The 22,760-nt window shown below is 37.6% G+C and overlaps 4 protein-coding genes across 5 annotated transcripts; 2 read left to right on the top strand and 2 right to left on the bottom strand.

Annotated features, from left to right (window-relative positions):
* The first annotated feature begins 1,621 nt into the window (after positions 1–1,621).
* On the top strand, positions 1,622–3,786 carry LOC111453563 (BES1/BZR1 homolog protein 2-like). Its single transcript, XM_023094701.1, has 2 exons — positions 1,622–2,071; positions 2,644–3,786. Exons 1-2 carry the CDS (start codon positions 1,847–1,849, stop codon positions 3,376–3,378), a joined length of 960 nt encoding a protein of 319 aa, XP_022950469.1. The 5' UTR covers positions 1,622–1,846; the 3' UTR covers positions 3,379–3,786.
* Positions 3,787–6,434: 2,648 nt separating this feature from the next.
* On the top strand, positions 6,435–8,007 carry LOC111453178 (UDP-glycosyltransferase 72E2-like). Its single transcript, XM_023094164.1, has one exon. The coding sequence runs from the start codon at positions 6,497–6,499 to the stop codon at positions 7,922–7,924; it is 1,428 nt and encodes a 475-aa protein (XP_022949932.1). The 5' UTR covers positions 6,435–6,496; the 3' UTR covers positions 7,925–8,007.
* Positions 8,008–8,071: 64 nt separating this feature from the next.
* On the bottom strand, positions 8,072–12,279 carry LOC111453175 (glycerophosphodiester phosphodiesterase GDPDL6-like). The gene is made up of 10 exons (XM_023094161.1): positions 12,164–12,279; positions 11,702–12,001; positions 11,520–11,629; positions 10,952–11,453; positions 10,834–10,875; positions 10,201–10,488; positions 9,973–10,115; positions 8,803–9,289; positions 8,387–8,722; positions 8,072–8,236 (listed from the first exon to the last, which is right to left on the bottom strand). The coding sequence occupies exons 1-9, from the start codon at positions 12,258–12,260 to the stop codon at positions 8,412–8,414; spliced, it is 2,280 nt and encodes a 759-aa protein (XP_022949929.1). The 5' UTR covers positions 12,261–12,279; the 3' UTR covers positions 8,072–8,236; positions 8,387–8,411.
* Positions 12,280–13,207: 928 nt separating this feature from the next.
* Positions 13,208–21,580, bottom strand: LOC111453176 (probable Xaa-Pro aminopeptidase P). 2 transcript variants are annotated; one of them, XM_023094162.1, is made up of 16 exons: positions 21,392–21,580; positions 20,949–21,012; positions 20,141–20,280; positions 19,267–19,551; positions 18,975–19,097; positions 18,489–18,755; positions 18,113–18,199; positions 17,895–17,962; positions 17,616–17,682; positions 16,289–16,423; positions 16,023–16,103; positions 14,614–14,668; positions 14,408–14,512; positions 14,251–14,322; positions 13,911–14,035; positions 13,208–13,830 (listed from the first exon to the last, which is right to left on the bottom strand). In XM_023094162.1, exons 1-16 carry the CDS (start codon positions 21,482–21,484, stop codon positions 13,669–13,671), a joined length of 1,929 nt encoding a protein of 642 aa, XP_022949930.1. In that variant the 5' UTR covers positions 21,485–21,580; the 3' UTR covers positions 13,208–13,668. The 2 variants fall into 2 exon arrangements, with proteins under 2 accessions (XP_022949930.1, XP_022949931.1); XM_023094163.1 differs by lacking the exon at positions 21,392–21,580 and adding an exon at positions 21,240–21,385.
* Positions 21,581–22,760: the final 1,180 nt, after the last annotated feature.

Genomic DNA, 22,760 nt, shown 5'->3' on the forward strand with positions numbered 1-22,760 from the left:
TGAATCAGATGCTAATTTCAATTTGTTTTAATTTTTTATTTAAAGTTTAATGAACACCGTCAAAATATTAATAATAAACTAAAATTAAATTTAAGGAGAATTAAGTAATTTTATTAGGTGGGACCAAATTAGGAGTGAAGTAGAGTTGGGACATTGAATTGCGGTTAGAAACAAATAGAAGGCGTCCAAAAGGGAAATTGGAAGGGAGCTTAGAGGAATCAATAATGGTGGCCATGTTGTAGGACCGCTAAGCCGGTGGCGCCCAATCCACTACGCCCTACACCTTACCTTGGTTGGCTTCTTTCTTTGATTTAGACTTTTGGTCAATCTTACTGTATACCTCAATCATTTTTATTTTCTATTTTCTTAACCACTCGGGAGCGGACCCGATTAAGAGTCAGAGGATCCATGAAAATTCTATGTTACATATTTATCATACCTATTATCTTGACATCAAAGAAGAGTTTGACCCAATATTTTATTTTTGACATATTATAAGTCTTTTTATTTTAAATAATCGAAATTTTTTAACCACTGGCTGCTTTACATTGGGCTATTGAGGAGCAAGAAGCTTAAAGGAAGCTTGTTCTTGTTCTTTGGACCAACTTCTGACCGAATGAAAAGGTTAATATAGCAAACCCCTCCCTAGTCGGAGAGCCTCTAGAACAAGGGGGTGCAGTCCACCATCCACTCTCGAAATCTTTTAAGTATTTAATTTCCGTCCTTTTTATAATATTAACTATTTTATATTTGTTATTAGATCAAATTGAATTAATATAAAAAGTTAAGGGCTAAATTGTATATTTTGAAAATATAAATATCAAAATCAGTATAATAAAATATTAGATTTTAAAATATTTTTTTTATTGTTAAATTAAGTTAAAAGAAAATCTACTTGACCGACATACTATTTAATTTAGAGAGCTTACAGTTTAAGGATTTATATAGAATATTTAAAATTATAGGGATGCAAATGAAATAAGAATAAAACTTCGAGGACGAAAAGGGAAATTTAAACAATAAATAAATAAATCCAAATAAAACAAATAAAATGCCTTTGACCGGTCTAATTGTTATTTTGTTGCGTGAATTCCGAAGAGCAAAAAAAAAAAAAACGAAAATTTCTCATGCTCCTATTTTGAGGAGAAATATTCCAATTTATTCGTTTCTTCTTATTATTATTTTATTTTATGGATTGACTATTTTAGTAAATTAACAATTTGCCCTCCTAAATTTTAGGATTCCATTAATTAAAATTTTAAATTTTTTTAAAATTTATTAATTTATTCTTTAATATAATAATAAATAAATGGGAACCGAGGGGGTTAATAATAATATGACTTGCAGGCAACCCATCCCGCCAAAATGAGTTTAGCTTAGCGTAATTCCCTCGCTCAAAGCCAACCGATCCACGTGCTTGACAAGTGTTTTACCGGGACCCACCAATGCGACAACTTTTTTAAAAAAAATTTAATAAATAAAAAATTAACGCATAATATGAAATATAATTTTAAGAAAATTTCGGCTGTGGCAATTTGCTAAAATACCCCTAAACATCGGTTGTAATACCCAAACTACCCCAACCAAAGGGAGAATCTACAAGGGCGGTTCCTTGTGAAGATGTTCAACAATGAACGCGCTCTTCTCGCGAAGTTTGCTTGGTGATGCGTTGCAGTACTTTTTCTTCACACGCTCTGTTTCTCTCTCTCTCTCTATCTCTATCTCTCCCTGATCGAGAGTAAACCCTAGATAGAATGAGAAGAAGGTCCATACCGGAGCTGGATTGTTGGTACTGAAGAATTGGGAGCTGCTGCAGAGAGATTTGTTGCTGCTGTCTGAAGAAGTCATGACGGGCAGAGGGTCATCGGGAAGGACGCCGACGTGGAAGGAAAGGGAGAATAATAAGAGGAGGGAGAGGCGTCGGAGGGCCATTGCTGCTAAGATCTACACTGGTCTTAGAGCTCAGGGGAACTATAAGCTTCCTAAGCACTGTGACAACAACGAGGTCCTGAAAGCACTCTGTAACGAGGCTGGTTGGGTGGTTGAAGAAGATGGCACCACCTATCGCAAGGTTTGCGGTTTCTCTCTTTTAATCACTTGCTTTTTAAGTGTACTTACTTTTTAAGCGATTTTGGAATGTGATGATCATGGTCTCTTGTCCAGATCCGTGTTTATTTTAGGTCTTTTGTTACTACTTGCGCGTTTTGTCTTTGGTTCTGTGATTTGATGTTCTTAGATCTGGATATTTGGTAAACCGAGAATTTAAGAATCTATTGATTTGATTAAATGAGTAAGTGACAGTGGCCGAATGAGAAATCAGTGTTGTAGTTTCCTCTTTTAGATCCAGAATTCTTAAGCAGTTGATATGTCTAAATCTTCGAAGTTCATTAGTACGTAAGAAAGGTGTAGCAGTTTATTTATCTCTCCCCAATTTATGGAGCTTTAATTAGGGTTGTCATCTGTGTCGTTCCCTTCTCGATGTCTTAGATGTTGTTTGTATGCTGCTCAAAGTTGATTGGCGCGCCATTTTTGGGTGCTTTTCCATCAACTTTTAAGAGTGAAATGCGTATCAGTTTCTGATTTCAGCAATATGTTTGATGTCTTGTCTATGTTTCTTACCAATTATGTTGTTACCTTGTACAGGGAAGCAAGCCACCTCCGATTGATATTGGCACTTCTGCAAACATGAGTGCCTGTTCCTCTCTTCAACCAAGCCCACAATCTTCCTGCTTCCCGAGTCCTGTACCATCCTACCATGCCAGTCCTTCCTCGTCCTCTTTTCCCAGCCCAACTCGATTTGATGGGAATCCATCTTCTTATCTTCTGCCATTCCTTCAAAATATATCCTCTATACCTGCTAATCTCCCTCCTCTCAGAATATCAAACAGTGCACCTGTCACGCCGCCTCTCTCTTCCCCGACGTCAAGGGGTTCTAAGCGAAAACCAGACTGGGAGTCCATTCCAAATAGCTATGTAACCTCTTTCCGCCATCCATTCTTTGCTGTATCTGCTCCTTCAAGTCCAACAAGATGCCACCATCTTACACCGGCTACAATCCCAGAATGTGACGAGTCGGACGCTTCAACTGTGGACTCTGGTCGCTGGGTCAGCTTCCAGACTGTGGCACCTTCCGTGGCTCCTCCTTCCCCTACGTTTAATCTGATGAAACCAGTTAGTCAGCAAAACTCTCTCCATGATGCAGTTGACAGACATGGAGCAATGGGCTGGGGTGCTACCTCTGATAGGGGACGAGGCTCCGAGTTTGAATTTGAGAAATTTGAGAGTGGCGCAGTGAAGGCGTGGGAGGGTGAGAGAATTCATGAAGTTGGGGTGGACGACTTGGAGCTTACTCTTGGGGGTGGGAAGGCCCGTTGTTAAGCATCCACACGAAGATATTTATTTCAAGAACTGAAGTGCCTGCTCTTTAAAGATTATTGGTTTATGTTCACAAAATATGTTTACTTTCATTGCTTGGACTTGCACTTATGCTACCATTAGAAAGACCCTGGTTCGCCTTCTCGCAAAAATCTGAACTTGTTACTACAGCTTGTAGTGGAAGAGCAATCAAAATTTGAGTCGAGGCCCAGGAAAGGACATCATTCGCTACTGGAAAATGAGAAGAACAATGCAATTGTGATGGTTATATATTTTTCCTTCCCTCTCAGAGTGCTTTCAATTTTTTTTCAGGATCGCATGGTCCTTAGAGTAGAGATTGCTCACCTGTATCAGACATTTCTTGTATATAGAATCTGTAATTCATCTTGCTTGGGGCATTATTGATAAAAATTTCCATCTTTGCAGAACGTGAACGAACTGTGGGGGAAAAATTGTTATGAACATTGCCCATTTTCTTCCTGGTCAGTTATAGGTCATTACACTTTTTCTGTCAATTCAAGGTTAAATCTTGAAATACAATGTATGTATGCAACTGACTGAGCTTTCTGCAGTGGTAGCCTGGTGGGGTGGTGTCCTTCCCTGTTGTGCTCTGTGGGTCAGATGAGCAAAGAATCCAAGGGCAGGAGGGGCCGAGATGAGTACTCTGTGTTCTTGGCTGGCCAGTGCCAGTGGATCTTTGCGTGCTGCTCTTTTTTTGCAGATTGTTTACGTACCGACCAATTAATTCAACGACCCCCTCTCGGAATGATCAATAATCTGCTCTATCTATTTCAACAGAGCCGTTTATAAAGCCCATCTCCCCATATTGACATTCTTTTCCGAAGAAATTCAACAGGGCTACAAAATTTTGGGCTTACGTTAACAAATACTTTTTGTTTAGTCTTACAATACTTTACAATGGAAACAATATCCTAAAATCCATAAACCAACAAATTAGAAAACTATATAATATCCATTATTAATAAAAAAATAAATTGATTTTCAAATGAACATGGAGCCGTCATCTTGATTGATCAAAACAGTTGACATTGAAAAAATATATGAACATGTGAAGCCGGTGCCATTAAAAAATGGCCCTTGTTTAATGTTTAATTTTAATCTTTAAACTCCACGTATAGAAAATTATCTAAATTGACTATTATTCCCACCGTCAATATGATAAATTACTAATACAACTAAACTTGCTATTGAAAATTGAATAGACTCAGTCCCATAATTGTTTAGTCTATGGTCAAATATGGCAGGAATCTGCAAATAAATTAGTATATGAATATTGTCTATACAACATGTTTTTTTTTTTAAAAAAATTATGTCATTAGCATTTAAAACCTTTGGTCGCATAATATGATTAAATATCTTATTGTTCAAAGTTTTTGAATAGGAACATCTCATGATTAAATATCTTATTGTTCAAAGTGTTTGAATAGGAACTGTCTCATAGAGTATTTTAGTATATCCTAAGAAATTTTATCATACAATAGCCACGAATGTACATTAATTCTTTGACATTGTCCATGTGGTGCTGTCCCCTTAGCCATTTAATTGATCCATTATTCAATTACTTGCACAAATTTATTAGCAATGGTTTGTTTTTTTTTTTTTGGTTGTTTCGTGCTGGATTCAAGCATAATTTTTTTCCATTATATATATATATATATTAATTATAATAAATCTATTTTAATGGACAATTTTTTTTTTATGTAATTTCTATTATAAGTCTAATAAATCTAATAATATTTCATAAATAAAAATATAATAGGATTGGATGGGATGGGATGAGAATGAGGATGGAGACAACCCAGTTCACGCTCCTTTTAGCTAATAGGGAGAAATCTCTCCCGATCCCTCCTCCGTTTTGTATTTAAACATAAATTTTTTACTCTACAAGTCTTTGCAGAGCCTCCAACAAAGTCCTGAATTAAACAAACCTATCTAAGTTAATTACAAATATAGACGTATGATTAAGGTATGATATTCTTTTAGTTTTTCATTACGATAACAACAAGTATTTAAATGTCATGAATGTCGTACAAATGTGAACTATGAAGCATATGAACGATATAGGCAGATATCAATATATTTGCAACAAAAATTAATACATTAAATAAAGAATTTGATTTCAATTAAGTTTCTTCAAAATAGTTGGCCGTTGCATTAAGCATGATAATTAAGTAATTATGTTGAAGTCTGTACAAAGAAGGAAATAATATTAATTATGAACTGGCCCCATTTTTCTCCACAATAATTAAGAGAAGTTGAAATTTAAAATATAAAATAATAAATAAAGGGAAAAAGATTTCTTACTGAACATTTAATTGATTTAAATGTGAATTAATTGTTGAGTACTTGCATTTTCGTTGGTTAATTGCGTCTTAAAGTAGAATTATTATATTTAGAATATGATTTTATAGTAACTTTTCTTTTCTTTAAATCTTTCTCAATTATATATAATGAAATTGCTGTCACTTGTTATTAATAATTAATTTATGAATAAGTTAATAGCTTTACGTTGATTTTAATAGTGGTACAAGGGAGTAAATGGCAAAATTGTAAAGATTTTTTAAATAGCACCGTGACTCATACATTCCCCTAAAGAGGTACAAGGGAGTTTCCCGGACTTTTTAAATCACTACCGCCCTTCCAAATAATCACACCACTAACTAACAAAACTGCTGATAAATTAACATTATTTGTCGTCTAATAATTTAACAAAACTTATTAAACTAATATGATTTTTAGAAAATGATTGTTATATATGGTTTGTGTTGCTGTATCCGAAGGTCAATGCTTTTATTTTTTTAAGATAAAATTAATTGTTATGCAATTATGACACGTGGACGGCCACTTTCGCCAATTTTTTCATTTTTTTTTTACTCGGTTTCAGCTTTCTTTCATTTTAATCTTTGTTTGAAAATGGAATAAAACATTAAATTTATATAATTAATTTTTTGCAATATTGTTATTTTTTTTTTAAGAAAATAAAAAATGAAAAATGTATTTAGTTTCGATATTTAAATAAATACCACCATGGACTAGAAGCAAGCGTAACACTCAGGATTGGTCGTGTTCTTTGTTGTTGTTGTTGTTTTCTGGCATAGCCATGGCTGTCCCAGAACCCAAAACCCACGTGGCATTGCTGGTCAGCCCCGGAATGGGTCATCTAATTCCCTTCCTCGAGCTGGCCGACCGTCTGGTCCTCCACCACAACCTCCAAACCACCCTCTTTGTCGTTAACACTGACTCCTCCTCCGCCGCCGATGCCCTTCTCCTCCAAAAATCCTCCGCCGTCAACATCGTCCCTATTCGTCACTCCTCACCCAGCCTAGACCCAACCGTTCCCGTCGTCGACAGAATCAAGGCCATGATGACTGCCTCTTACCCCCACGTTCGGTCCTACATCGCCGCCGTTGAGCCCCGTCCGGTGGCGCTGATCGTTGACCTTTTCGGAACTGAAGCTATAGCCATGGCCCACGAACTTGGCATGTTGGGCTTTGTTTTCATGCCCACCAGTGCATGGTTCCTCTCGCTTTTTTTCTTTTTCCCATGTATGGACAAACAAATGCTTGACGCCCACGCGTACAACCACGAACCGCTGAGAATCCCGGGTTGCAGCTCGGTCCGGTTCGAGGACACTATCGATGCATTGGAGGTGAGTCTGGAGGAAGTCCATGAGGAATTACGACGTGTCGCACGGGAGCTTGGAATGGCGGATGGGATCTTGGCAAACACGTGGCAGGATCTGGAGCCCACAACGCTAAAAGCATTGAACGAAGCTGGGACCCTCAGTAATGGGAAAGTCAATAAGGTACCGATTTATCCAATTGGGCCGTTGGCAAGACGTGGCGAGCCCAATTTGGAGAGCGAGGTGTTGAGTTGGCTCGACCGGCAACCGGATGAGTCGGTGATACACATCTCGTTTGGGAGTGGAGGGACGTTATGTGCGGAGCAAATCACAGAATTGGCATGGGGGTTGGAGCTGAGTCAGCAGCGGTTTGTTTGGGTGATACGCCCACCAGCAGGGACAGATCCCATGGGAGCATTTTTCACGGTGGAAACGGAATCGACGGAGAAGACGCCGACGGAATACCTGCCGGAAGGGTTTTTAAAAAGGACGGAAGAGGTGGGTTTGGTGGTTCCGATGTGGGGTCCACAAGCGGAGATTTTGAGGCATAGATCGGTGAGGGGATTTGTGACGCACTGTGGGTGGAATTCGTCGATAGAAAGCATGGTGAATGGAGTGGCGATGGTGACGTGGCCTCTGTACGCGGAGCAGAAGATGAACGCGGTGATGCTGACGGAGGAGGTGGGGGTGGCAGTTAGGGGACGGGCGGAGGGGGTGGTGGGGAGGGCGGAGATAGAGAGGTGGGTGAGGCGGATAATGGTGGATGAAGAAGGGCGGGGAATCAGAGAGAGGGTTAAAGCCGTTAAAAATAGTGGGGAAAAGGCGGTGTGTAAGGGTGGGTCGTCGTACAATTCGTTGGCTCACGTGGCATCCGAATGCCATCGTCGGAGAGCGGAGGGTGTGTAGAGGTTTCTATACTATTATAAAAAATGTTTAGTTCCCTCCTTAATAAATGTTCAATAAATATGGAATCTCATAGTCCACGCTTAGTTAAGACTCATGTTTTTGTCTTACTCATTTCTCTCTCTAAACGATGCGAGGTCTCACAATCTACCTCTCTTCAGGGCTCAATATTCTCGTTGGCACACCACTCGGTGTCCACCCTTTTCGGACCTCAGCTTCCTAGCTGGCAGTCATTCTCCTCCTCATCTAGTTGGATCTCACATGACTTTTTAACTTCGAATGTTTTATAATTATATGCATTATTGTTTTTTTTTAAATGAAATATTTTTAAATTTATTGCTGTGTTTTATATAATTTTTTAATAAAATTTATATTAGAAAATGAAAAACTATTCTTTAAAAAACAATAAAAAATAATAATTTTTTTTTTTTTTAGAAAAACTGTATTGACTACATAACGGGTGGCCATGAGAGTGTTGTATTCAAATAATTTAAGTATTGATTATTGGTGTGGAGCGGGAAAGGAAGAAGCTGACCACAACAACTAAGAGTAAAGAAAGATACAAGTTTGCAACATTTGATACAGCTGCTGATCGGGTGGCCGCGGCAGGCCCGGTGGAAGGAGCGGTCACCGGCGGGAGCGGTGGGTCGACGACATCTCCAGCATCCAATGGCGGCAATGGAGGATCGGTAGGTGGTTTAGCCTCTGAAGGCACCATACTCATGAGCAAACCAATTTCAGGTGGCAAGATTATATATGGAGCTACGTTCAGGTCGGGCTGAGTAGGTCGGCATGGACATGCTACAATCACAAAACAAAAAGAATATCGTCAACTTGTTTTAACCAGTTGGGTTATGCTACTAAGTCTTTGTATAGCATACTCATATATTGTTTTGCAGTTTTAGGAAATTCAGTTATGACGCCGTCGACGTGGAAGTAGTCGACATAGGTAGCGATCTCCAAGGAGGGCTGGGCATAGTAATCAAAAGCCAAGGAGACGTATTCGTTCCTCATGACATACACAAGGATGGAGAGATTGGAAGCTTTCATTTCAGAGACGACTTTGGTGAGGCCAGTGGTGAAGTAGTTGGTTACTTCAATGATAGAGGCACGAGGAATGGCCACAGCTTGGGCGTAGCGTTTGATCTCTTCAAGGGCATTGTTTGGGGCATCACCAATCTTGGAGTCAACCGTTAAAACTCTTATGAATTTTGGGAACTTGGCCTTGAAAATGGACAGCACAGAAGTGTCGTCTGACCTGATGAACACTTGTTGTGTTGATTGCTTGTCAAAAGTGGCATTGCTTAGGGCTGTGGCTATGCTTCCCACCATGTCCAGACCTTTCTTTGAAGCCAAGTATGCTGCGTTCTGACACAGGAAGGCTATTGGTTAATAGAAGAGCGAACCCGATCACTCATAAGTTAGTTTGGAATGTGTAACTGCTCACTCAAGCCCACGGTTAGCAGATATTGTCTGCACTGGCCTGTTACGTATGACCGTTAGCCTCACGGTTTTAAAACACGTCTGTTAGTGAGAGTTTTTCACACCCTTACAGGAATGCTTTTTTCTCCTCTCCAACTGACATGGGATCTCACAATCCACCCCTCTTGGGGCCCAACGTCTCCGCTGGCACATTGCTCGGTATCTTGTTCTGATACCATTTGTAACACCCTAAGTCCACTGTTAGCAGATATTGTCCGCTTTCGTCCGTTACGTATCACCGTCAGCTTCACTGTTTTAAAATGCGTATGATAGGGAGAGGTTTCCACACCCTTATAAAAAAAATGATTTTTTTCTCTCTTCAACTGACGTGGGATCTCACAATCCACCCTTGTTAGGGCCCAACGTCTTCGCTGGCACACCGCCCGAGCCCACCGCTAGTAGATATTGTTCGCGTTAGCCCGTTATGTATCATTATCAGCTTCACGATTTTAAAACGTGCCTGTTAGGGAGAGGTTTTCACACCCTTATGAAGAATGTTTTGTTCTATTCTCGAACTCGAAGTTAAGTTATATGAGGGGAGGGGAGATTGAAAAAGGAAAGGGGTTTACTTGGATGTTGATCATAATTCCAGAAACAGCTTTGGCTTTAGCGAACTCCAGAAAGTCAGGAAGGGTCACGAAGTTGCCCTTGTTCTTAAACGCTGGATTACGGGCAAGCCCAGAAGAGGCCATGAAAGGGTTTGTAATTTGAGCTGAAAACACAGAGACATGAAACTAAAGAAGAAACCAAAATCAAAAGCTGATAAAGAAAACGAAAGAAGCAGGAAGGAGGGTTACGCTTGAGACTAAGAATCTCAGCCCAAGTAAGATCAAAAGAGAAGATTCCAACTTGGGGTTGAAGTTCAGGGATGGTTGTAGTTCGATCGGAGAAAGCGGTGATAGCAGTGGTGGTTGTCAACAGATCCGCCATGTTCATGCACAATGCTACTCCATCTTTTGATAATTGAACTGAACAATCAATAACGTCAGCCCCATCATCAATTGCTCTTTGGTAAGCAATGTCAGTCGAGCCTGGGAAATCCCCACTTGCCCCATTGCTGCTTATCACCAATGCTTCCTTCACTCCTGCCCAAACTAAAATGTCATGATCACCGCCTATTAGGGAGAGATTTCCACACTCTTATAAAGAATGTTTCGTTCCCCTCTCCAACCGATGTGGAATCTCACAATCCACCCCTTCAGGCCAGTGTCCTTGTTGACACACAGCCCGGTGTCTGGCTCTGATACCATTTGTAACAGCCCATTGTCTGTTACGTATCACCATCAGTCTCACGGCTTTTGAAACGCATCTGTAACGCAGAGCCAAACACCGAGTCTCTTGAAAGGGTTACAGTAACACCCAAGTGCTCGAATTCTAAATTCTGATTTTGGAGTAAGGCTAAAAGAAAACCCGAGTAGCAAGATCGTTACCGGGTTGAGCCTTGCCGTTGTTCTGAAAACTCGAATAGCAGGCTGCAAGAAGAAGGAAGGACACAAACTAAGAATTCAGAATGAATGAAGCAAGAAGGGGTAAAAAGAAAAGGCTGACCAATGGCTTGAGAAGCAGTAGGAGAGAAATCAGAGAGGACCCCATCAACAGCAAATTGGCCATTATCCACATACTGAAGGTACTCACGGATTGGATCATAACTATAATTGTAACCAACCATTGCATCATTAGCAAAGCCAGAAGCATAAACTTCCAAGCCAAGCTTATGGGCATCCATGACAAGGCTTGTTGCAGGCTGCACGTACTTGTCTGGACCAATTGGCCAAATGTATTCTTTTCTGATGAGAATTCCCGAGGCAAATGACTTGAACATGGCCAGTTCTTGAGCCAATGCACCGTATGTTTTCTTTGTTGTTGGCTCTGTTTCATTGGCTTCTAAGAACCGGAAGATCAGCTTTGTTCTGCCTTTGTTCACACTCCCACTTAGCCCTCTCAACAACCCAATCTCAGAAGATGACACATAGTTTATAGCCATCAATCTCAATGCCTTTTGAAGGTATGATGAGACACTCAGATTATGTTCTGCATAGAATGCTTCATACTGCAAAAGATCAAACCCAATCAAATAGTTATCAAACGACGCCTTAACGATATGAGTATCAAATACCTCGACGTTCAACCAAAACCGGGATGGTTTAATCCGAACGACGTCTTCAACAGCAGCTACTGGCCAAGTACCATCATAGACACTAGGTCGGGAGAAGATATTTTGAATCACTGATAATGAAAGAAAATTAAAATGGAAAAGTTACATAATGAAGAACAATGAAACAATGAAGAGGAACATACTGTCGACTCTGTTAAAGAGATCCTCAGACATGAAATCAACAGAAAACAATCCACTGATGATCTTTCCATTAACGTTGTAATGCTTATGAGGCTGTGGGAAGATGTCTTCAATGTTGGTCGAGTTTTGAAGCCTGAGATCAGTTAAGCAAAGGCCTATCCCATCTTTGGTCAGCTGGAGGTTGCAGTACAACACAGTTTTGTTATGTAAACCTGAAGCCAATGCCATTTGATTTGCAAAGGGGCTTGATTCTGGGAACACTCCAGATAGCCCTCCTCTTGCTATCACTATTGGCTCTTCCCCTGCATAACTATTTCACATTCATTCACTAACTTTTAACCTCGCGGTTTGAACGGGAAATTACCCAGGAAGCTGTCGATAGTTTTGCATCATTGTAGCAGTCTTATTGAATAATTTTTTTTTGAATTTGAATGAAGAAAAAGAAAGGAAAATAGTAAAGGAACCTCTCAAGGTGAGCCATTGATGTTTCTGGGGGGCGTTGTGCTGTGCAGAGGCGGAGGAGAGGAAGAACGATGCTATGACCAATAAGCACTTCAGCATTGTGAGCCACACCACTGTTTGACTGCAAACCAAAATCAAAGTTCACCAATTTAGTGTTAAGTTTAATGGTGATTTAAGTTAATTAATATCCAATTAATTAACTTAAAAAGATCACGATATGTAACATGCAGCGTAATCAATTATAGGGGGGTTTTTTCGAAGAACATTTGATTTCAGATTTTATTTAGCTTTAGTTTACTTAATTAATTAATTAAATCAGAATTAAATGGTGTACCGTTGAACTACCTGTCAATTAAATTTAATCGTGTCAGTTTATGGATTGTCAATTAAATTTAATTGTGTCAATTTATGGGTTGCGGTTACAGTCGAGATAAACTCATTGATTTTCTTTTTTCTGAAAACTTACGTATTTTTATATTTAATTACCGATTACTATTTGGATTCCTCCACGGGCTCCAATTAGATGGAGAGATGAACTTAACAAAAATAAAATAACATTTCTTATTAAAAAAACAGCATTTTTTTTTTGGTTGAAATATATGAATTTTGACAAAATTATTGCGTATATTGGTCAAACTTATTTTTATATAAATAAGTTTATATAAATATTAATGAGTTTATAAAAATTGGTAAGTTATGTTAAAAGTAATGAGTAAATTAACAAAAAATAATAATAATAATTATTATTATTATACCGATGGTAAAAGTTACCACGAAATTGATTTTTTCCCACAATAGAAGTAATAAAGCCTAATTCAAAATACATAATAAATCATAAGGCAAACCTAACTATATATATATATATATATATATATATATAATCATTTTGTAGGATACAAATTAAATTTTGGACTGCACCATTGGCACTTTTACTTAATAAATCGACAATCCCTTGAATAATATAAATAAAATTAATTAATTAATTAATTAAGAGGCGTTTAGAAATAGAAAATTAGTATTTAGACAAAATAGTTTTAAAAAAATGATTCTCTAAATCAACCACTTTTGTAAGATAGTGAGGTTCATGTGCATGTAAAACATACATCAGGACTTCATACAACTTCAAATACCTTAAGTAAGCGTTGAAAACGATATGTGTATTTCAATATGAAAGATGAAGACTAAGATTGTGCACCTGATCAAGCAAATTTCCAACCTCACTTCTAGCCAATGTATGCATGTTGGATGACCTAGGAGCTTCAACCAGATTTAGATAGAAAATAACTATATCACTAAAATTAGTTGGGGGGGTTGGATACAGTGATGGATGGAACTTAGAACCAAATATTGACGAGGTGAGGAAAGGAAAGTAACAATCCTCGACTTTTTAAAATGTTCGAAAGGCAACGAGACGAACAAAAACGAAATTATTAAATGAAAAGAGATATGGGCAAGCGGAGCATGAGGACTGAAAAAATACTTCAGTAATGATTTCCCAGAGATATCATCAGGCAGGTATTGGCTCAGTGGCGTTATTCAGCCATGCCTTCTCGGATTCATCCAAATATGGAGCAAGAATATCCCTACATTTTGAATGGTAACTGTTCAACCAATCCAATTCCTCACTTGTGAGAAGACTTGTGTCGATCAACTTTCTCTGGTACGGTGCCTAACCCACAACCAAAAGTTACCATGATTAAATATTGCTTCACTATTTTAACAAAGATTGATGAAAATAAAAAGTTTTACCCATGTTATGTGCTCGAATGATAAGTAGCCTTTATCGCCAAAATTAAATTTTGTGTCAGCGTCCTTTACTATAAGTACATTCTCCAATCTAATACCGAAGGCACCATCCTCGTAATAGCCAGGCTCTGAGAATTTCAGTTAGAGATATCAGCAAGAAATGGTTCTAGGACAAAATCTAAGCTATTTATGTTTCGGAAATCCAACTAAATAACCGAGTTCAGAAAACTATCTTAGGTAGGTTTGGTTAGCTATTTGTTCGACCAATATGGAAAGTGAAACCATGTAACAAAAGAGTTCAATAGTAAGTGTTAATGAATATCATTGACGCCCTAATACTTACCATCCGTAACAGTCATTGAAGCTTGAAGTGGAATATTTCGAGCACGAGGTCTGAAACTAATTAAATGAGGCCCTGATGAGAAGATACTAAGAAATCATTACTTTGATCACAGCTAATTATTGAATAAGAAATGTGGAAGACAATAGTTTTTCTTTACCTTCATGAACATTAAGGAAAGAACCAATTCCATGGCCAGTGCCATGTAGATAATCCAGACCATCCTTCCACAAAGGAACTCGAGCAAGAATATCCAATTGCTGGCCTGTAAATAGGAAGTCAAATGTATATTTGATCAGCTTATTGTGAAAAAAAAAAAAGAAAAAAGAAAAAAAGAAAAGGGGTAGAAAAGGTGAGAACTCCTACCATTTGTGCCATTTGGAAATCTTGCATTTCCCAAAGCAATATGGCCTTTGAGAACCTGTAAAGATGTCGCTTCAGTAAGACAAATCCAAATAGCAATATAAATTTAGGCAGTTCATATAGAAGGACTTCCGCCTTATTGATAATCTCCATTCTTACCTACGTGCGGACAGCAAATTCTAATAATGATCTTTGGGCCGAACTTTTAAAGAGACATCGTGACAGTAATGACAGTTTGCTAAACACCTAAGCCAACAACTATTCCATTTATATTATTCAAAACCATATGATTTATAATTCATTTCATATTGTTGCGGCTAGCATAAATTAGTTTCCCCGCATAAGGTTTCAATTTCTTAATTAATTCATTAAATAGTGCTTAATAGTGCTTAAGATATAAATACATATATTCATAGCCAACCTGAGCATAGCTCGACTAGTTATTAACGCATATGCCTTCAACTAAGATGTCAGAGATGTGAATCCTCCACCCAAAAAAGGGAACTCAAAAGAAAAAAAAAAGATGCATGCGTATTTGTTGTACACAGACGAGAATACTACCCAATAGAAGAATATCCTTATCACTACAAAGTCTAAAAAAATCAATCTTAAGTTCAAAAAATAAAAATCTATCCATCCCCAATCAGAAACAAATTTTGACTGGTGAACCAAACTCTAACCTACCTGAAAGTAACAAAACAGTCCTGACAAGAAAGGTATATGATTCCAGAAAACACCCTCCTAATCACAATGCAAACTGAATGGATTGACCTTCTCCATGGGATCAGTCTGATCTTCTTCAAGGAAGATGTCATTTAGAAAGTACTAGATAAGCACTTGCATGCAAAAACTCACGGTACGCAAATTAGGATTAGAATACTTTACAAAGATCTAGGGGATTAATAATTTTACCCTTCTATGGAACTAGAAATCAAAGAGGAGTTTCTTTATCTTCCAACTAGACAAGAAATTTGGAAGAAGTTCAAGTCGTGAAATGATGCTCAATTCTATGAGCTCAAAGGGAGAGTAACGAAGGAGCAAGAGAACCTTTCAAGGTAACTCTTGAAAGGTTTCTGAACAATGGATATCATAAGTTTCATGGCTTCTGAGTTCTTTACTCTCTAATCTCTTACTTAATTATTATTCTTCTCTGACCAACTAGAGTAGTTACTTCTATAATCTCCTTTGACAGTTAAAACATTTTGTCTGCTTCTTTTGTTCTCTTCATACATTGATGAAAAGGAAGTTTCTTGGTAAAAAATAATAAATATAATATAAATAACAGTTAAAAAGCACACTAAATTCTACAAGGTTAACTAATTTGTAAAGTCGGTTGATACAGAGCCAACTACAGAAAAGAGAACAAATACATAAAGCAATGAACTTTTTCCTTAATAATCAAAGTAACTCACTGCAGTATAACAAGCTTTTTCATGAGCTGAAGGTAATCCAAAATGGACTGTCCGTGTGATATCGGTTGTTCCATCCAAATACTAGAAAATATACAAAAAAACAAAAAAAAAAAAAAGAAAGAGTGAAGAATTGAAACAGAATTAATTTCATCAACAAAAACTGCAGAATTAATTTCATCAATGAAAAGTACGACCACTAGGGTTAGGAGTCAAAGCAGAAAGAAGATCATCATTAGCATCATTTTGTGCTAGAATACCGAACTAACCTGAGCTCCTGAGTCAAAAAGATACATGCTTTCAGGATCCAACTCGGCACACGTCTCTGCTTGTGGTCCATAATGTATAATTGCAGCATTTGGACCAACAGAGGAAATAGTAGGGAAACTTAGGCCTCTAAAATGCTGAAAAGTAAGAACAAAATGTAAGGCTGAAAGTTCGCTTCATTTACACTTGAAGGAACAAGCGTGAAAGTAAGGAGGTAAGTAAAGGTTGAGAGTCAGAGGGAAGTAGTTAATTGGGAAAGAATTGTCTTTTTCTATAGTCGGTCAGCTTTTAGTGAAGTGAACAGAAGAACGACAAGTTAGGTAGCTGCTGTCTCATGCTGGATACTGGACGTATAGGGAAGGAAAAAGGGAAAAGGGTTAGACTGTTGGTGGTAGAAGCTAGAATAGTTTCTGGATCTTGGAAAGAAACAAACTTGTTAGGTTCTATCACAATCAATCCCTATCATTTCCAAAATCAGCACGCATGTAGAGACAATTAAGGCAGGCATTTTCTATTCAACCAATGAAAATTGTGGGATTGTGATGTGCATGCTAGAATGCAAATTCAAATAAATATAAGTCCAATTCAGTATAACTAACATATATTTAGAAAAGAAAAAAAGTTCTGCCGTCAAGTTTTTCTCTATTTTCATGGAACTAATCCTCAAGAAAGTCTCGATTTTAGGTTTATCTCTTTTTGCAGCATGACTAGCTTATATTCTTAGATACATGAATCATTCTTTAAAACGTCTTTTAACATATTCTGCTCTGCTGAAAGTCTGCGTGGCTGCTGATGAAAATTCTCAAAAAACCCAACAGATATCTGAACCTCTGAAAGAAATGAATGCACAGGATGTAGGAGGATTAGCTAATGCTGGCTAATGAAATAAGAAGGGCTCCGCAGTAACATGTAATTCTTGGCTGGGCTACATTAGAATAACTTATGTTGTAATTGAAGATGTGCCTGCTTCTCCAGAAGTATGCTAGACTTGAGGTTCCGAGTAAATTTTAATCACTTTTATTCTTCGCTATATCGTATATTTATTTTAAAGAGGGGAAAAAAGACATCCATAAACATACAGATTACAAAGTGAAACATGTAAAAGATGAAACTGACCTCCTAGCTGAATCTTGAATGGACTACATTGAACAATTTATTATGCACTTACAGGTATGTTTGTTTCTCCTGAAGTATGCTAGACAATGGGTCCAGAATAAAACATAATCATCTAACATTCTTAGTTTATATTGTATATATTCATATCAAAAAAGAGAGGAGCGAAAACATGCATAAGTGTACAGACTGAAACGTACTAAAAATGTAGCTGACCTTCTTTGATGCTCGGAAAGCTTCAAGCTTATCACTTACACTAACTTCTGTCAGTTTCTCCGAGTCCCTAACATGATTTGTTTGACATTAAAATATGATTAGTCAGATGTCTCCAAAGGGACGACATTAAAATATGATTAGTAAAATGATGTCTGCAATGTCAACGATGTGAGCATGTTGAAGTTGGCATAATTTCTTTTCATCAACAAGAACATTTTTTGCTCCAAAAAATTGCAACAACGCTGATGGCTTAATCACGAAAATGAGTATAGAACTCACGACGGTTTGGGCTTCCTCACTCCATCCCCTTCCAGAAAGTAACCAGAAGCTCCATAAGTCTCTTGCAGCTGCAATTTTTAAACCGAGCTAGGAATCAGAAAGTGTAATATGAAACATCAATATCTGTTTTTTGGGGCTCAGTAAAAGGTCAACTGAAGTGAATGTAAACGTTTTATCAATCAACATGATACAAACTTTAGATGCTAGGCTTCACATACCTGCTTGTCCAGCCACACAAGATATTGTACAACAGCTGCACCATCCCGAATGTGTGCATTCTTTAGTCCGTCCAACTCAACAGAGTTCTATAGAATAATTGGTCGATCAAAGTAGTTAAGCAATGAGAAAAAAAAAAAAAAAAGAAGTCTTTGAAAAGGAATTTCATTTTAACCATGTTGTTCAAGTTTCAAGAAGAGGTTCAATAAATTGAAAGTTGACTGTCAGGAACAGATAATAAGATCATGTTATAATTTATTCATCCCAGACACCAGTGTATTGGCTTTATGCTTGAACATGATGATAAACTTAACAAACACGACCATATCATTCTTTGAAGGAAAAAAATAAAAATTGACAGGGAAATCAAAATGCTACCTTGAGAGCTTTTGCAAGAGCCAATGGCGACTGTTGCAGGAGAACTTTATCAGAGTTCAGTTTAGAATACAAAGCATAGCAGCATTGTGCAGGATCAGCCCATATGAGGCCAGAACTCTGGCTTTCTACTTTAGTTCCATTAGATCCTGCAATGTCGATTGAACTAGATGACATGTTAAGTTGATTAGATGCAAGTGAGGACACATCTGTTATTACTGCACTATAGTCCCGAACTTCAATTCCATTTTTTTCCATGTACAAGCGCACCTGAAGATGAGATATTCACTTTGAGCGGTCTAAACCTTAATAAAGAGAGTTAAATGTAAATGAAAACAAAGCTCAAAATTATGCTCCAAATATTTAACCTCTTTTTTAAAAGAACTACTGAAATCAAATACTATAATGATATCCAAAATCAACGATTCCTTTCTATTTTATATGCACAACTTTTATGATACAAAACATGACGCATGTGTCTTGGCACACCTCATCAGAAACCTTCCTCTTCTCCACGTAAAAGAATGCTGAATTGAGTGTCACTATTGCAAATGCATGTACAACTGGACAGTATGACACATCACTCCCACGGATGTTGTACAACCAAGCTACCTGCATATTTTCATTTTTATAATGTATTGCATCATATCAGTAAACAGGATGCATTCTTTGTAAGAGGTAGGTAAAACATCTAAGACAGAAGCCTCTGGTCCAATCAGAAAAAACCAACACAAGAACACAACACTATTTTAATAAGCACGGCTGAAGAAAGAAAACTCACTTCATCAAGTCCAACCACAATTAAACCATGAGCTTTCTCTTGCGAGAGCTTTGCTCTCAAAGTCTTCAACTTATCTTCAACAGAGCGGCCAGCATATTCAAGTGGGTGTATGATAACAGGATTTATTTCTGGTGGTGGTCGATTCTTCCAAACTTCATCAACTAAGTTTGTGGAAGTTTGAACCAGCTTCTGCTGCTTCTTGGAAAATGCGTGGATCCACTTTTGTGCAGTGTCCACTGACACACACCAAGGATCCACTCCAACGGCTGCATCCGCTGGCAGATTCTGATACAAAATTGAAAAAACTACCTCAGCCTGGCAAGAAGCAATTATCTTCATACAGAACAATATGAGCCGTATTTGATGATGATGATGTTTCAAAGTCACTTCAAGAATTTAGCATTGAAGATAAAGGACAGAGAAGATAGGTAGCTTTCCGTCCAATCAAGGAAAAATTTACAAATGCATCATGAATTATAAAAACTTTTAGAATCTCATTTAAACTCCAAAATCCTACTTCAGGACAAGTAAAACAAGATTCAACCAGATCTAGGTGTTCATATTTAGAAACACAGAACAACAACAACTACCGTCAGTATAACAGCACAGGAGATCTGAATAATTGTAATTAAGTTCAAAAAGAGTGTTTGATATTACATTTGTATGCAAAACTGAGAAAAATTTAAACCATTGACGGAAAACACAGTGTAAATAGTTTGGGAAGTTTCTAGTAGAAACCCAAATAGAAGGGTTACAGTAGTATTTGAACAGTGCATCTTCACTCTCATTAATTCCAGAAATAAATTATGAACTTAAGTTTCAAGTTCCCCTTATTGTAATGTGAAGTGAAATCATCAAATAAACTGTCACATACATCTGCCATCCAGAGATCTTCAGAAGGATCCTCTCCAATTCGCATAAGTTTCCACTGATCACTAAGCTGCTGAATTGCCTGCAGAAAATACCGGCCATCGGTCCACAGTAATGCTTGTTTCTGGGTTATAAGTGCCAGACCTTCATAAAAACAAAAGGATCCAAAAGATGGAAAAGGATCAAAGAGAGTGAACTTGAACAGTGATCATCAAATGGGCTGAGTAGACTACTCAGAAAGCATTTTCTACTCTCTATTAAAATTGCAACAGAAATTCTAGCTACGATTAAAAAAGTGGAACTGACTAATGATCAAATATGGTTAGGCGCCATGGCAAGTCATAATCAAAATTATTAGTTTTCTTTTTTATGGGACTAATAACAATTATTATTAAAACTATCGATAGTTCGTATTGGTTGTACACGACATCAATTATCCTTTAAAAGGTAGAGATCAGTTAATGTTTAAGCCGTAATAAAATCTTTGGAAGCTTTCATAATGAATCTCTGAGATTTTGATTGCCTTCACGTAGTGGATTGTAAGTTTGAGAACCTTTCTATGCGTTAGCTCATTTTTATTAGTGAACTTTACATCTTTCTTTTTGAAACTAGGCATCTTTTCTTAGTGGATTCGCTTGGCCAGATGTAGATTCATGAAGTAGTAAACCAGCATAAAACTTTTGATCATCCTCATTCTTTCTTCGCTCCTCCATATTTTTTTAAATGCAACATCAGTTAGTAGTATAAACTTCACTGAAGCAACAAAAAGAAAACGTAGTGGTCATGAAAACTTTCTTACTGGCAATACTTACCAGCACTTCCGGTGAAACCCGAAACAAATTCACGTCGCTTATCTCTCGCAGATACATATTCACTCTGCAACATAATTAAGAGGACTATTACACACAGACGACCATTATTAACCACATAATTACTCCCATGACAAGAAATCAAAGAAAGAAAAAGAAAACCGCCATAAAATGTATTACAACGATAATGAGAATAAAAAAAGCGAAATGTCAAATTAGGAAGACTATTGCACAAGAGATGAACTAAACAGGTCATCTCATCGCACTTAGCGACCTGATCGATCAGAAATAGACCATTGCAGACTTTCAATCATAACTCAAGAAGCGAAACGTGGAACAAATAGCTCAATACAGATTCTCCGAAAATTAACCGGAGATAAAACTTCAGAAACCGCAGAAGCTAGTTATTGATTGATACAGCTGATTGGAAGCAGGAAGGAGAAAACCTGGTGATAGTCCTCTGAAGGAACAACCAAGGCGTCAAGCGGAGGATTATGGGACGCCATTAGAAGTCTCAAAGCGCTCAGTGTATCCGCCATCTCTCTCTCTCTTTCTCTCTGCTTCTCCCGTCTCCCTCGCTGCTCAGTTTTGTTCTTTTGTGTCCTGTAAGAAAAATCGAATCGAATCGAATATCGAAAATAACATAAAAAAAAAAAAAGAGAGGGAAATTCGTAACAAATATCTAAATTCAGTGCCAATTTGATAAAATTGAAAATTAAGAGGGGTTTAGGTGCAAAAATCTTCCCAAAAAATAAAAAATAAAAAAAATGCAATTTTGGTCCTCTTTTCTTTTTTAAATTTTAAGTAATTTCAAAATAAAATTAAAAGCGATTAAATTTTATTTATAAATTTTGTTATTGGAAAGAAGAAAAGAACGAGAATGAAATGAATTCCTGTCTTAAATCTAATCCAGCACATGATTTCCTTATTTTGTTGGCTTCCACTTCTTCATTATTTGATTTTTTTATTACACGTAATTTTTTATAAAAATTGAAATATTGGATTTGATTTTAATTAGTAATTATTAATAATTTAATTACATAACTATTAAATAGCATATACAAGTAAAATTTATTATTAGTTATTATTGTGTTGATTAAAAAAATATATTGACATATTAGTTAGTCGTGCATTTTAAAAATATGTCAAGGGTATTCTAGTAATTTGCCTTGTGTATGGTTTCTGTCATAACTCTTGATTGTTTGAAGTAGACAGCATTGTGACCAACATCTTGCCTCGCCAACGCCCCCACCCGTCGGCTACTTATCAAACCAGGAGCTTTCAACGCCTCTTCCAACCTGCGCTGCGGGCGGTATGCTTCTTCCCGACCAGCCAACGTGGTAAATTCTGTCCAAGGCTAAATATAGGCGAGAGACCAATAGCAAACAAGTACCCCGAAGGAAAGATGAAAAGGACTTTAAAAAAAGAGTCAAATAGTGCTTAGAAGGGAAGCGGGGGCCGACGATGTGCCCCAGTCGGATCTAGAAAGGTGATAAGTCAGTCCGCCAATCAACTTGGAGCATGGACCGATTTGGATTGAGACGGCGGCCAGAGTCCAGGCCTTTTTTTACGCTTCTGGAGACGTCGTCGTCCCGATTGTGGCCGGCATCACACGCCTTTTGGCGGCTTCCATGCAGCATTGTTTGCTAGCTGTTCAGTAGTCAAGCACATTGCTTTTGGCATATGTTCCATGGTGGTGCCCTCTTCCTCTTGATACCTTTGGATGTTCTTGTCGTGCTCAGTCTGGACGTTGTTCAAGTCCCACTCGTCAACATGCCATCAGGTCTTGAAATAGCATCCCTGAGTAGAACATTA

The sequence above is a fragment of the Cucurbita moschata genome, unplaced genomic scaffold (assembly GCF_002738365.1).
Source record: "Cucurbita moschata cultivar Rifu unplaced genomic scaffold, Cmos_1.0 Cmo_Scf00015, whole genome shotgun sequence".
Lineage (NCBI taxonomy): Eukaryota > Viridiplantae > Streptophyta > Magnoliopsida > Cucurbitales > Cucurbitaceae > Cucurbita > Cucurbita moschata.